Raw genomic sequence first — 16,518 nt, 5'->3', positions numbered from 1 at the left:
CATATTCCACATGTATTTAGAGGGCAGAAAAGTGACAGTGTTGTCAGACTACAAGGCACTGAGTTACCTGCAGGACTGCAGGATACTGAACGACCGCTTCATGCGTTGGTCAATGTACATGCAGCAATCTGAATACGAAATCCACTACATCAAGGGTACAGAAAATTGTGTTGCCAATGCTCTGTCCAGATTACCAGCGGGAGCAGAAGACAATGGAAAGGAGGAGCCGAACGAATTTAAGCTACTGTACATGAAGGGGGTAGCGGAGCAGAAAGAAATTTGTGCAATGTGCAAAGATATGCGGCAAGCACAAAGCGGCGATCCTGAACGGAAACACATTAAGGTGAATTTCGACAGCAAGGGATACGAGAAAGTACTCAAATGTTTTAAGATACACAAGGGAGTGTTATTCCGGTGGAAAGATGAAGAGACGGACAAATAGAGACTGTTTTCCCAATAGGTATGTGGAACAGTTAATAGACTACGTCCATTTAAGTCATGGCTGTTACAGGACCGAAAAGTGCACTGAAATCGTCGAGGAATAAATAACCTGGCCAGATGGGTCCGCGTGCAGCTGATGGCGTGCGACTGTTGGCAACGGGTCAAACACTGCACGACTGCTCAACAAGGGGAAATGCAAAACATTGTACCCACTAAAGTCAGTGAGTTACTGGCTGTGGACAATTTTGACCCACTACCCACAGGATGTGGCAGCATGAAGTATATCTTTGTTGTGGTGGACATGTTCTCTAAGTTCATTAAACTATATCCGATATGGAGAGCGAATACTAAAACTCTGATCTCCAAAATGGAGAAGGATTTTTTCAAGAATATTGTAAACCAGTAAGGCTGTTGTCTGACAACAGCTCACAGTTTACTTTGAATGATTGGAACACGTTCTTTAATGACCAGGGTGTGCAACATATCCATGTATCCGGCTACCACCTGGTGAGCAACCCACGTGAACACTATATGCGGGAAGTGGGACATTTATATAGGATGTATGTCAGCAATTGTCATTCCAAGGGGGTGCAGTACGTGAGCGCGTTTGAGGATGTACTCAACAGCATAAAAAGTAAGGATACGGGGTACTCACCTTTGGAAGTCATGACTGGGGTGAAACCAAAGTTCTTACCCACAGAAACAGTAAAATTCCCGCCACGAAGAGCTGAACTGGCTGCTGAAAGAGAGCAGGTAGTAACGGCCCACATTAAAAAGTTAGCCGCTCAAAGGAAAAGGACACGATGGGTGATACAATCCGATGAAGTGCAAAGTGGGGGACAAAGTGCTTGTAAGCACCAAAGAGCATTCCAATGAAGTGGACGGAGAGATTAAGAAATTATTTGAGTTATACTATGGACCATTTGTTGTGCAGAGTGCCCTCACCCAAATGCATACCGTTTAAAATACCCTGTCTCAGGAAAACCTTTGGGTCTAAGAAACGTGGCAGAGTTGAGGCTGTACATAGAGAAAGGGGAGAAATGAAAAGCTGTTATTTGTAATTAGTGGTAGTAATTTTGGAGGGACGATTTTGTATGTTTTACTTGGGGATTCACTGGTAATTTGTTAGTTTATTGTGGCACTGTACATGTGCAAGAGGGGGAAGTTTAGGCACTGAGGGTGCGTGGAGGTCGGGGACCTTGTGGATTAAGTAAAATACGTGTTGATTTACATGCTTTGTATAAGAGTGTGGCAAAGAATTTAGTGGTCAATTTGAAGGATTTTAAAATTGTAATTGTTTGTGGATGCAGTTTTTGGTGCGGGGAAGTAGGAAGGTTTCATTAAAGTCAATTAAATAGAACTTGTGGGAATTTGAGCTTACTGTGATTCAATCATTTGCCTTTTGACTTTATTCCTAAAGTATTGTTTTCCGCTGGTGGGAATCTTTAGCAAGGGTTTGGGAAATGGTTTGTTGACATGTTTCTACTTTTGGTTTTCGTTGTAGACAGATATGTCACGATCAACGGTGGGGCGCGGAATTCAGAGGCAGACACAATTTCTGCGAGGCACTTGGTCAAAAGACTGATGCGAGTTGATCAATCCTTCGTGCTAAAATCGTGTGAGCGTGTGTTGTGCGACGGAAGAATTAGTGCAAGAAGGTGCCTTGTCCAAAAGATTGTTTAAGCATAACTGAAATGCAGGCATTATTTAATATGCAGTTTCGTTCATAATTTGTGTTAGTTTAAGTTTATTTCAAAATTCATGCTGCTCCCATACCACTACAAAAATTTTGTAAACACCATTGGCCTGGTGTTTTAACCATTTAATTCTGTCCTTTGTAATTTGTTTTATATGTACTTGTATGAACTGAAGGGTGTTACTTCTGAACAATCTGGCAAGTCAGAATGTTAATATAAGTGGAGGTGAGTGAGATAACAGGTGAGTTGTGGCACCCTGCAAATATTCTAAGTTCAGAGTTGGCATGGCCGGACGGGCAGCTCTGCAAGCCGGGGCTCGTCAGCAACCACATGGTGCTGAACAGTAGCGGGAGCAAGTGGGGTAGCACCAGCACGTGATCCAGACTGACCGCGTGGCTGGGAATTGCATGTTCGTGCTGTGACGAGGACTGTTCTTTGTGTCAATGAAAGAGACTTGTATGCCGGGAGTGCCAAAGATGGCGGACTTTGTGAAACCATAATGACAGACATTTCACAGCTCATGTAGAAATTAATAATAGCCAGAGGAATCATGATACCTTAAAAAGAAACCTGTACATTGCCATTATTTGCATGATGATTCTGATGGTGTAATCAGATTTTCAATATCTTTATTAGTTTAAATTTAGTATCTGACTGTAAATTATACAAGTAACACCTAGCAATGAGTTTCCAAAATCTAAATGGTTCATCTGATTTTGCTGATCGACATGTCTTTAGAAAGCTATTAGTGTGAACCTAAACTGGTATGAATTACAGGCATGTAACTTTAATAGTACACGAGTTATTGGAGGTCAAAGTGGACGATTACTATTGATCACGTCAGGCAATAAGTACTCCACAGTTACACAAAAAAACGGTAGCAGCGTGCTTATAAATATATTTATTCATCAATGTCTTTGTTTATATCCGATATATACTATTCATGAAGAAAGCAGAGAGGCATTAGGCTGCTGGCCTACTTTTGTTTATATTCCTGTGATATATGTTTTTTAAATCTGTATATGTATTTAATTACGTGTGTTAGAGCGTGTTTAAGGTTCAGCTGTAGGAATATTTATTTAATTTCAAGTTATTTAAATGTAAATGCAGTATTTTGCATTTGTTTCAATATGTTTATGAGTGTGCACTGGCTTGGTGACATTGTGGGAGTGCTCGAGCCAATCACAGCGCTCGTTACTACAATAGGCGACTACCAAAGTCAATGGAGAGACTGGATGGAAAGTGGGGGAGGAGGATTGGGTGCACACAGGACACGAGGAGTACTGGACAGGAACGCACTACAGACGGGCACAGGAAATTCTTCGAGAGTGTTGAGCAGTTTGCAAATGGCCGCGGGAGATAGAAATATTTCATAGTGGCAACTTGTGCACTTGTGACATTTCCATGGTTTCTGCAGTGAAGACATAGTATGTATTTAGAAGTGAATATCTCACGAGCTATGTTGTTGCTCGTAACTAATTATGTGAATTAGGAATATATTGTATCCCTGTTGTTCAACTTATATTTTAATTGCTGGACCATCGACACCAATAAGTGTTTTGCAGTAATAAATGGCATTCTTAAAGGTACTTCTGCTACCATACTCATCATTTAAAGTCGTTAAAATAGTTCCTGCAGATTTCATTTAATTGTAGTCTTTCTTTTATAAATTTCTATGTTACATTCAAAATTCACATTTGTTGAGTGATATGAACCTTCGACCATTTGATTCATGTGTTTATTCATTTGTATACTGTAGACTCAGCAGTATTTGGCACGTAATGCGGCAACTATGAATCCCAGCTCCTAGACAATGAAACCAGCCACAACTTTTAATATTTCTACTCTAAGTCTGAGAGTAGATAGTTGAGAGCCACATTTTTTTATTTGAAAGCCCGCAATTGGGGGCTCGTCCAGGATTTTTGTCTTGCAAAGTGGTAATTCCTTTCCTCTCTGTTGTTCAGCATACTATGCAAAGTATAAAAACCTTTGCAAAACCAGTGAAGATTTCTGTAGAGTGTGTCTCTCACAAAACACAGTGAGAGATCTCCCCCCCCCCCCCCCCTTCCTAAATAGCAGTTCAGTGTATCACCACTGCCACCCGGCACAATAAAAAATTTATGAAGCTAATACAAAGCACATACTGTTTCATGAATCATTGGGGTTCTTGGAAGCTTCTGTTGTACAGTTAACACTATGTTTGATATCAATATAATGGAAGGAAACATTCCAAGTGGGAAAAATTATATATAAAAACAAAGATGAGGTGACTTACCGAACAAAAGCGCTGGCAGGTCGATAGACACACAAACAAACACAAACATACACACAAAGTTCAAGCTTTCGCAACAAACTGTTGCCTCATCAGGAAAGAGGAAAGGAGAGGGGAAGACGAAAGGAAGTGGGTTTTAAGGGAGAGGGTAAGGAGTCATTCCAATCCCGGGAGCGGACATATTTAAATATGTCTGCTTGTGTCTGTATGTGTGGATGGATATGTGCGTGTGTGCGAGTGTATACCTGTCCTTTTTTCCCCCTAAGGTAAGTCTTTCCGCTCCCGGGATTGGAATGACTCCTTACCCTCTCCCTTAAAACCCACTTCCTTTCGTCTTCCCCTCTCCTTCCCTCTTTCCTGATGAGGCAACAGTTTGTTGCGAAAGCTTGAACTTTGTGTGTATGTTTGTGTTTGTTTGTGTGTCTATCGACCTGCCAGCGCTTTTGTTCGGTAAGTCACCTCATCTTTGTTTTTATATATAACACTATGTTTGTATATTCACTGTTCCTTTTTCCCGTCTACTTGTCTACTAGCTTCTTCTAAAGCACTGCTAAAAAAATAAAAATAAAAAGATAAGAAAGTACAAACTAACGTCACTCACCTCCTGTTGTGCAAAGTCAATTAAATTCTGTAGATCTGCATCCTCCCTGTAGGTGTGAATTATTTTATCTGTAAAAGATTCTTCCAAAACAGACTGCATGGTGTGAGGGAACACAAAACCCATAATAGCAATCGCCATTTCTAGAAGGAAAAAGACGAGTAGACACAGGGAGTACTGGAAAATGAATAACAAGAAAATATTAACTTCTCGTCTGTGTAACTCAGCAGTAAGACATGATTCAAATATTCTGACATTCATGCTATGCAAGTCTTCAATAATCTTAAGAAAGTATGCATCAAATATAATTTTCAATATTTTAAACTTTATTCTTCTTTATCTTTATATCAATGACATGATCATATTACACAAGATGTGCCCCGTATTTTTTGTAGAAAATATAGGACTAACTAGATATTCAACTGAGGTACGAAAAAGTGAGAAACAACTACTGTACAAGAATAACTATTGTCATCTTGGCATTCACTGGAATTATACAGAAAAAACAATGGAAACACAAATCAGAATGGCTGAATTAGCTAACAAACTGAAATCCTTTTTATGTTGAGCCACAGCAGCTTTAATTTTGGCGGCACAGCATGCTGCTCACGCAACTAACTACTTAGGTTGCCAATCGAACGTCACGAGCTAGGGTTTTTGGTTGAAGCATGTGTTTAGCGGGTCATGGTACAGTCAGTTGGCTCGAGGACAGGTGGCAAGCCTGGCTTGCTTACTTACTTAAGGACTGGTAGTGGCGAGTTGTGGTAAGAGCTGCCGACATCACATGCAACCTGATCAACAAGCTCCCAGCCTACTTAAATTTTACAGCACCTCGAAGACTGTCTGTATGGGTTGGAGGCAATAACAACCAGGGCTGGAATCCTGGAAGTCATGGCTGCTTCACATCTGAGTGGAGTTAAATGTTGTTTTCTATTTGTTTGGGGTGCTTGATATTGCTAGAAGTAACCTCTTGAGGTTTAAAGTGCGTTCTGCAAGCCTTAAGTTCTTCCTCACTATACCAGCTCTAACTACTCATTTAAACCTTGCACCCTTATTGTTATTTATGGAGCTCATTAACTTTTAAGGCCTTTTACGTATCAATATAAACTGTTGAACCTTTACTTTGATCCACAGTCATTAGCTACCTCCACACATTGTGAAATTTGCCTGCTTATTCCTTGTTGGCTGTGATGGCCATCTGCTGTACTTTTCAGCTTACCCTGTATTTTGGGCAATTGTATATTTATTAAAAGTCTCTGCTGGCATGTACTTGTTGGGAGTCACATCTGAATTGCACACTCCCCCCAACTTATTTTGTATTTGGGCAACGGTACTTTTATTATCGGTTATTATAAATGTTTCTGCTGATGTGTACCAGTTGGGAGCCCCATTTAAATTGAATGCTTTCCCTGCTTTGCCTGTAGTTTGGGGGATTGTGTATTTTATTGCTTAACTTTTGTTTTTATTAAGGTTTATACAGTGTTGAAGGCTTTCCAACAGCCACAATCAGTGGCATGACTTGTTACCCTTCCTATATTTTGGGTGGGCGTTGTCTACTTGTGTAACATGTTACCCATGCTTGGAAATTGTTAGTACATTTTATGTCTGTCATTGTAATTCATTTTATTGATAAAATTGTTCGTTGAACATGTTTGCAGCCTTCTTGTACTTGGTAATTGTATGTCCCTGGTTTCAAGTCCTGCAGTCCACCTTCCGTGGGTTTCCTTAAAATTATCCCAACTAGTCATGAGCTATCACATGAACACTTGTTCCTACTTCTCTCTAAAACACACACACACACACACACACACACACACACACACACACACACAAACACACACACTAGACAGCAAACAAATAGTGAGAGAGAATTACACACACAATTCATAAATACATAATGAGATGCTCATTTAAAAATTATATGTTAGTCCAAATTAGCTGATTGCTCATTGCAATTAAGATACAGCCATAAAAAAAATCTTAAATAATTTATTATGGATTCAGAAACATACACCAAACCAATGTGTCAGTCAATCAATTACAACTACGGTAACATCATAAAAAGGATAAAGCTGTCATCACCTGGAGGTTGATTTGAACACCACATTAATTTAGAAAGCACAGTCCTACTGGAAACTGTATTTTCTTATCTTCCTTCAACATCTGAACTGTATAGTTTAATATGGACTCTGACCGAAAGAGTAACATAGCATGCTACACATCAACATATCACTGGCCAGGGAGAAGAAAGTGATAAAAATTTGGAACCGACCAGGGATCGCACCCCAGAAAATCAAATCTATAGCACTTAACCCCACTGAATCACTCAAGTGCACACAAACTACTCTTATATAAGGGTAATACAGAAAGTGCTAGAATCTCTCTCACCAAAATTAAAATTTCATGTACAGCAACATTAAGTTACCTTATTTTGCTAGGCAATAGCCATTCTTACAGAGGTATTTATTTCAAGGAGGCACAAGTTTCTACGTGATGATTCTACACTCATTCATTCTCTTCAACTGTTGTCATGAATTACTAAAAAACTACAATTAAACTCCGTCTGAACAGGTCTTGGAAGGCCCAACGGTACTGGCCAGCTGCCGTGTCATCTTCAGCCAACAGGCATCACTGGATGCCGATATGAAGGGGCATGTGGTCAGCACACTGCCCTCCCAGCCATATGTCAGTTCATGAGACCAGAGCCCCTACTTCTCAATCAACTAGCTCCTCAGTTTGCCTCACGATGGTTGAGTGCACTCGTCAAGTAGCCTCTTCCATAGTATTGTGTTTTCAGCATCTTCTTTCCTTGCTTTCCTTTACTTTTGGCTGCCATGTGGAGAGGAAGACTGAAGAAAGTTACACAACATCCTCCTGACAAGTTCATTGGAGATGGAGCAGAAGACTGATTTGTCAAGGGTAAAGGAAGGTTATTTGCCTTTTTTTTAAAAGGGTGTGGGTGGGGTGGGATAGGAGGTGGGAGAGGGGCTAGACCTGGGTATATGGTATATTCTTAATATTTTGGAAAATGACTGACAGCTTGTCAGTAGCCATAAAAAATCATATTTGACAATGTTAAAAACCAATGTAATACTGACTTTTAAATCATTTTCTTGAAAGAAAAACATCCGAATACCCTGCATTTCTGTATTTTTTTCCTTTCCCTGAGAGCTGGGGAGGGGCAGTGTTGGTAGCGTGCCCAGCTTTGTCTGTGATAGCTCACTTTTTCAGGGTAGTATAAATGTTGCTCCACAGTGCATACTATTTGCCCAGCATAAGAGCATCCGCAGTGACAGTGTATCTTGTACACTCCAGGCATTTGAACCTTAGATCAGTCTCATGAGCTGTTGTATTTTTGCTGGGGGCCTTTACACACACGAAATGTTGTATCTGTTCAAGAGCTGGCTAATCTTTCCCAACACTGCCACAGAAAGGCAAAAACACAAGTTCCTTGCTCCCTTTTTCAATAGTGTTTTTCCATTGCGTCTTATGAGAAGATACCTGTGGTATGTTGTAATGATTGCAGTCCTTTTCCAGGAAGATTCTCCAGTGGTAGCTTAGTTCTAGTGGCACGTTTTTGGCATCTGAGACAACTTTAGCATGATGTATGTGGGTGTTCAGAATGGCACATTTTTGTTCCAGATAGTAGTGGCTAAGAGCATGCTGTAATATTACATTTTATTGTGACAATAACTGTATCAGATACTGTACTGCATTGTAGGAACCAAAGACATTACTCCTTGCATAAGAAAAGTGAACATTATCATTGTGTTATCTCTGTTGTTGAATGTAATAAGGACTCTGATTTTGTTCTTACTCTGATAAAGATAGAGGGAACTTATAATTGTGAATATAATGTACTACAACTCAATAGTAAGAGTAAAAGTTGTATTCAAGCAAAAAATAAATGGGTGCTCATCTTTGATAAATAACTAAGTGAGACTCAAACATAAATATTACTCTCTCTAGTCATTCTAATTACTATAGAAAGTTTCAGCTACATTACATCAACATGGAGCTGGAGAGACACTGGTGAGATAGGTGGTGAATTACCCTGCAAATAAGCAACTTTCAATATACTCAAAGAGCACGCAACAAGAAATCTGCCACAGATCTTTACAGACATATGACAAAACACGCACAAGGTGATTTTAGTTTCAATGGGCATTTCAATATATCATTTGAAAACCAAGAATTTATGATAATCTTGTCTACAAAACCATAAAATACACTAAAAATAACAATATAACGTAGATATACCAAGAATAATGAGAAAGACAACAGTGCTCCTAAAACAGTCATCACTGGAAGAGGCTGTTATTACCAACTTGCTCCTGCAGGTGCTGAGACCACCTATGCTTCATGGGCTACCTAAGCTCTACAAAACCTGTTCACATCTTCATACCATTGTAAATCCCACTGGATCACCAACTTCAACACTGGCAAAACATCTGGCCAGCCTCCTTACACAGTATGTGTGTTGCTGTGTGCATCTCATGAGAAACACCTACAATTTTATCAACAGAATTTAGTACTTACATCTTGAGGAAGGTAATATAATGGTCAACTTTGATGTGTTCTCCCTATTTACGTGTGTTCCTGGAATACTGTGTAGATCTCCTCTCCCAATTCCTTGACAGTACAATTGTGGGACTGTTTAAGCACACACTGACATCATTGTATTTTCTTTATGGTGAACTAGTATTTCAGTGTGGCAATGGGAGTCTGTTAGCTCCATGCGTAGCTAACCTTTTCATGAATAAATCTGACGACATCATCTTCAACCTAGCTCCAACAAAGCCAAATTGCTTTCATTGATATGTTGACTACACATTTATCATCTCATGTAAAGAACTATAACTCATAACACCTGAATAGCATTCAAAACTACATCATTTCACTAAAAAACCAACGGCACCTAGCCATGGAGTCTACAGGAACATATACACATGGATCAGTATTTGCATGCTCTCAGCCACCACCATCCAGCACAAAAATGTGGTGTTCTGAACACCCTCATCCATCATGCCAAAGTCATCTCAGATGCCAAAAACCTGTCAACAGAACTGACACACTTCTGAAGAGTCATTTGTGAAAATGGCAAACTTCAACGCCCAGTATCACAGGCTACGCCTGCCAAGATGTGCAAGAAAACTGCCACTGAAAAAGACAGCAAGAAACTTGCAATTTTTGCCTTTCTGTGGCAGAATGTTGGGAAGAGTAGCTGTCTCCTGAAGGAACGCAACATTTCATCAGTGTTCAGGCCCCCAGCAAAAACACAACAGCTCATGAAGCCTGTGAAGGATGATCCAGGGCTCAGAATGCCTGGAGTTCACAAGATACCAAATCAATGTGGCTGCTACTATGTCAAGAAAACAGTATGCACTATGGAGCAACAATTATGCTATGCTGAAAAATGAGTCCTTGTATAGCGTGTTGTAGAAAATGTACACTGCATTATATTCATCTGTCATTATGGGGGCAAATGGATTTGGAAATAGTATTATAAAAGAATCTACAGAAACAAAAATATCTGAGAACATCTCCACCCACGTCAGTAGTTTGCATCTTAGCACAACCCGGGACCCAGCCATTGCAACATTGAAGCAGCCACATTGGACATGGGATGAAGCATTACAACATTGGGCAAAGAAGCGAGCACCAATAATGTCACAGCCTGCAGCATGACTACATAATGGAAAGACCACAGTGACACAGCAGTCATTTACCAACTATATTCAAGGAGAGCTCAGTCAAAAGCTTGTCACATTTCAACCACTTGATGTGGCTGGAAGCTCAAGAAGATTTTATTAATATTGTTTCCTATGTTATCTCCCCCCTCCCCTTCTCCTTCATCCAGCTATCTTGGGACAATTCTGACCTATATCTATGAGCTATTGAAAGATCACAGAGAAAAATGGTTCCCAATGCTTTTTGTGCTATGTGAAGGCCATGGCAGAATGTGTTACCAACTCACTCAAGATGTTTGAGGGTATATTTGGTAGGTTTGTGTAATTCAATTGCTCACAAGTATAATTAGCATAACACCTCCACTGGATCTATTACCATCACAAGATTAAGAGACAGAACTGCAGATAGAAACTGTTTCTAAATATTGTTGACAATGGTTGGAATATTAGAATACTTATCAAATGCACATACAGTAAAAAAATTAAATAAATAAAAAAATTTAAAAAAAAGCAGATGCACTGCAATGCAATTATCCAAATGGGAAAGAAATACGTAAATGCAATGTACATGTACAGGCAAACAAATGAGTGCAGTTTCAGAAAAATTGGATGACTTATTCAAGAGAGAGAGCTTCACAAATCAGTAACGCATTGCTCCAACTCTGGCCTTTATGCAAGCAGTTATTCGACTTGGCAATGACTGATGGATTTGTTGGATGTCCTTTTGAGGGATATTGTGCCAAATTCTGTCCAAATGGCACATTAGATCATCAAAATCACAAGCTGTTTGGAGAATCCTGCGCATAATGCTCCAAATGTTCTATGAAGACAATTTCACTCCAGTCAATGAGACACCAGGCTGAATGTGCCCAACACCACTGTCAACAGGTTTGTTGGTGCACAGATGTCAATGGCAGTCAGCGTACGGGGTGCCGTGAGGTCAGCCCTCTTCTGTGAGGTGCATATTAATGGTTCTTGTGGTCACTGAAGCACCAGTTGCATGTGAGATCAACGGTGATGATGAATCTGGTGCTCCAAGTGCTTTTGTAATGACTTCTCAGTCCTCACATTCTGTCGTCTCTCTAGGTTGCCACTTTCTTCTTGATACTGTGTTCAACAGTGGGACACCCATTCCAGTCAACTTTGTCGAAGAATGGCATTACTCCTATTCAATTGTCAAGCAATTTGCTGATTCCTCCAATCAGCATTTCTGAGTATAGCTACATCATGTCCCAAATACTGACATCAGCATATATTGTCCATGTGCCTGTCTGTGAGGCATAGTTACTGTCTAACAGAATGAAATTCACAAAGACTATGCCCTGGTATCGACATGTCCACTGTTTACTATCCTTGCCAGCTACATGGCGGAATTGCGCTGCAGCGTCACACATTCATCTATCGAACATCAAAGTTTATAATTTTGCTTTTCTTGTCAATATCTGTAAAAATATAAATTCGTGACCAATTTGCATAACTCCTTCATAATGTCACTTTTTTTGCCATTTATTGTGCCAATATTCATTTGCCAATAAAACTAAGTGACCACTGCAGTGAAAATCTGCATTTGGTACACCATATTGAGCCCCGTGTACACTGTTACTCTCAGTATATTTCTTCACCTCTCATCAACCTGCTATACCCATCCCCTCCCCTTGCACCTTCAGTTTTGTTTAGGTAATTATCAATGCTACTAACATTTAGAAATTTTCCTTTGTGTGAGACTTTGTGCACAAGACAATGTGCTGATTTAATGTTCTAGATTTGCATATTTTACTGTTCTCATCGCTTCTGTGTAATCTTTCATCAATTGTAAAAATACCTGTTTGTATTGTGAAATCTCGAACACTCGTGAGTGCTGTGATAAACTAGTACTGTTATCGTTAATTGTAGTCAAACTAAACAGTACTGTTTTAAAACACTTTCAGGACAGTAGGCCTATCTTAGTTCAAAACAATCTTTCTCTTATTTCATTGTACAATTACATGAGGAATCAGACAGTTTTGAAAATTTTCAGACACTTATAAAACTACATTATGTAATTTATTTCGTAGCTTTGGTAGCCCATGAAGGGTTGGTGGTGTCGGCACCTGCTGGAGGAGGTTCTTACTAACAGAGTCTTCTAATGATGACTGTTGTTGGAGCCCTGTGGTCCTCCCCATTATTCTTCATGTATCTGCATGATCTTAGTCACACCATCTGGTACAAAAATATGATGTTCTGAACATCTTCGGCCATTGTGCCAAAAGTCACCGCAGACACCAAAAACCTACCACCAAAACTAAGAAACCTTTGACGAGTCTTCCTGGAAAATTGCTACAATAAGTGGTACAATAAACATATAAAGAAAGTTGCCCATCTTTGCACCACCTTCAAATTTTTTAGCCGACTGATAAATTTGTGCAGCTCTTTTTTATTTTATAAGACAACTGCACCATCTGCAGAAAGTCTGTGGTTACCATGAATATTGTCTAGTAGGTCCTTAACACACAAAACACACTGCGTGGGTCCCAACACTTCCCTGAGCTGCAACTGAAGTTACTTCATTATACATCAATTAACCTGTCTGAGATAACACATGTATTGTGTCCTCCCCATCAAGAAATTCTCAATCCAGTCAAGTCACAAATCTCACTTGGTACCCTACAAGATCATACTTTTGTAATAAACGTTGTGTAGTAATGAATCTAATCCCTTTTAGAAGTCAAGAAAGACTGCATCCATCTGACTGCTTTGATCCACTATTTTCAAGATGTCATGTGAGAAAAACGTGAGTTGGGATTCACATGATCAACATTTTCGGAATCCATACTGGTTGGCACGAAGGAGGTCATTCTGTTCGATATATCTCGTCACACTGTTGGGGACAAAAGACTATATCAGATGAACTTTGTACTCAAAGAAATTATGTTGTGGACTGTCACATGTATTTAAGTGAAGTGATTGAAAACTCACAAAATTTTTAATACAGAAGGCAGGATGGGTATTTGATCCCATCTCTCCAGAATGCAAGTTTCTTGTTAACCTCATTCAGATAAATGGTAATAACACATACAGAAACATTTATCTTTCATCTTTAAACAATGAAACATTTCCACCTTGACACATGAAACTACATTTTCTCTCATGTTAATTTGTCATACTAACGAGTAACCCTTGGGACCAACTTATTCACATCCCCAATACGTGAGAAGGAAACTGAACACAGCCTGTACTAATTATAAATATTAACATACGAGTTCTTAACATTTGGGCACTCCAAATTACATGCCACAAAACGGAAAGAAAAAATTGCAACAAATAGGCCTATAAGTGGGAGTTCTTGCTATAACAGCAAGTGAAAAGTTTAATGACTGACCAATACGTTAAAAATTAAAGAACCAATCCTGTTGCAGAAATACTTGTCCTACATTTATAAACTAATGGAGATTCCTACCTTCACGTGTTTTGTTGAATACTTCATGTATTCATTCTGTGTTTAATTTTCTTCCTCTCTAAGACAATAGATCAGGGTCTCACATCCAACTAACAACCAAATTAGAAACAAAAACATAACACTGGAATGGTGAAGGCAGGGGAAGGGCCTAGCAATCACTGTAATTGATTTAAGAAACCACATCTAACATGTTGATGGGGGTTTTAGATCCACTTCTCCCATATATGACTCCAGTGTGCTAATATCATTACACTCAGTGCTAAACCTGTCTAGTTAAAAAGAAGTGATTTCATTGATAGACTCAAATAGGGTGCAACAACAACGCAGGAAGGAATTTGTAACAGTCTTCAATCCAAAGACTGGTCTAAAAAAGCTCTTCACACTAGGCTATCCCGTAGACACCTGTTCATCTCTGAATTAATACTGCAGCCTATAGCCATTTCAAACTGCTTGCTGTATTCATCTCTTGTTATACCTCTACAATTTTTAACTTCCATACTTCCCTCTACTACTAAACTGATGAGTCCTTTATGTATTTATAAAATCTAGCCGGTTGTAACTTCAGTGTTTTCAAGGAAATCAGATTCAGAATCTCCATAATTACTGCATGCTGCTATGTAGAAACGAGTACCCTTCTCACGATGATTACCACGAACAAGGGCTTCAGTGACAGTTAAGTGAATTCTGGCAGATCATGCACGATACTTCTGCATAATTTCAAAAATAAACTGAGGCTCTATACAGAAACAAAAAGATATGTTGCCATCTCTGCTTATATTCGTAATACACCCCCCCCCCCTATTTGATGCTTTATGCTGGATGTAAAGGTACAATTAAGACAGTACATTCTAGTGTATGTTGCCATGTTTACAGCTACACAAAACCTTCCAAGTGAACAAAATTTTTGGTTGTATGTAACACAGACACACGCAGATACACCGTCGAAGAAACAAATTTATACACTGTAGTGTACTTACGAATTTTAAAAGGCAAGTGTTCTCCCGTAGAGCTCCAACACACCCAGCAAAGCTCACTATGAAAATGACTCCGCCAGCGATGACCATAACAAGAGATATATTTAAAACAACATCGTATATTGTTTCAACTTTAATAAGACCTGTTGCTTGCCATTTATCAACAAAGGCGTACAGACCAACTCCAATCAAAAGACCTCCAAAAAGCTGAAAAAAATGATACTGGTGTACAAATTGCATTTTTGAAATTTCCATGCAAGCAGAAAAAAAACATTATCGAAAATGCAGCTGAATTTTATTTGTTAACTGCCTTACCCAAAAAACGAAATTCAGTAAGAATATCATGTACTTCACGCACGAACTAACGTAAGTGAAGTTGTTTCTCGTCCTGCGTCTGTGCATTTTGTTAGATTAGATGAAACCTACTTGCGTTTAGGAATGACACATAATGAGTGAGTCAAACAATTTTCCAGCATTTAACGAGAACAAACAAATCAAGACACACTCTTCTATCTTGACAGGATGTTGCCTCCCACTGTTCCGATGACACATAACAAAACCAGCGATACTAACATTAGTAGTGGTGATTTAGAAGCTGTTGCTATCGTAGACATGGAAGCACCTCCATGATCGTAGAGTTTTCGAACTCCGTGGTTACTGTCAAAGACAACTCGCGGCAACAGTACAGCTTACTTTTTGGAGTTCGATAAGCGCGAACTGGATATCCATTCAGGGACGATGAAAGATGATCCGCCTACTCGTTTTATAATGTCAAAGATGGCCTGTCCCATGCCATTGTTTTCGGTGTAGTATCGTCAGTCGTAATTCACGAGAATTAACTTCATTAACAATGGTGTCTCATGGGGGCAGTGATAATGAACTCTGTTCCAGTGTGGTAGTCAGTGCTAGCAACAGATTAAGGATAAACAACTGAATGTTGATTGTCAATTATCATGGAATTAATATTCTGCATAAGCATACTGGCAAAACGAATGTCATCAGAATATTATAATCTTAGGGTTCTATCCTTCGACCATAGATACTAATAGACTGGGCAAGCAGTGCAGCGGCTATACATCTGGCGTGGCTGCAACATAGAATCACGTGACTGTTGGCAGAGCGTCGGCGGGAGTTCAAGGCAGCATTCTGATTCCTGATTTCACTTCCAGTATTTCTCAGTGGATTTCCTGCTAACTTCACCACATTAAATGTAGCTTATGTAAACACAGCTAGAAGTGATAAATTATTGCGTAACCACTGTACAAATTTAGTTTTACAGCCATTACTTCACAATGAACTTTGTGAACTGCTGAAACACTTTCGATGTTCGGCAATATATTCGCCGCGAATATTTCAGTGTTACCAATTATGAGATGCATTCTCTACTAACAATACGCATTATGCACTGCA

The 16,518-nt window shown here is 39.4% G+C and overlaps 1 protein-coding gene across 1 annotated transcript in view; it reads right to left on the bottom strand.

Moving 5' to 3' along the window:
* The window catches only part of LOC124787787 (tetraspanin-33-like), a 75,362-nt gene extending 59,456 nt beyond the window's left edge, over positions 1–15,906 (bottom strand). The window contains exons 1-3 of the mRNA XM_047254690.1: positions 15,424–15,906; positions 15,112–15,315; positions 5,012–5,185 (exon numbers count right to left, since the gene is read on the bottom strand). Of these exons, the coding sequence (XP_047110646.1) occupies positions 5,012–5,185; positions 15,112–15,315; positions 15,424–15,510 (465 nt within the window). The 5' untranslated portion in view covers positions 15,511–15,906. The remainder of the gene's footprint in view (positions 1–5,011; positions 5,186–15,111; positions 15,316–15,423) is intronic.
* Between the last annotated feature and the right edge of the window lie 612 nt (positions 15,907–16,518).

This window comes from Schistocerca piceifrons, chromosome 3 (assembly GCF_021461385.2).
Source record: "Schistocerca piceifrons isolate TAMUIC-IGC-003096 chromosome 3, iqSchPice1.1, whole genome shotgun sequence".
Taxonomy (NCBI): Eukaryota; Metazoa; Arthropoda; class Insecta; order Orthoptera; family Acrididae; genus Schistocerca; species Schistocerca piceifrons.
The sequence above is the reverse complement of the archived record's forward strand: the minus strand, read 5'-3'. Positions and strand labels throughout refer to the sequence as shown.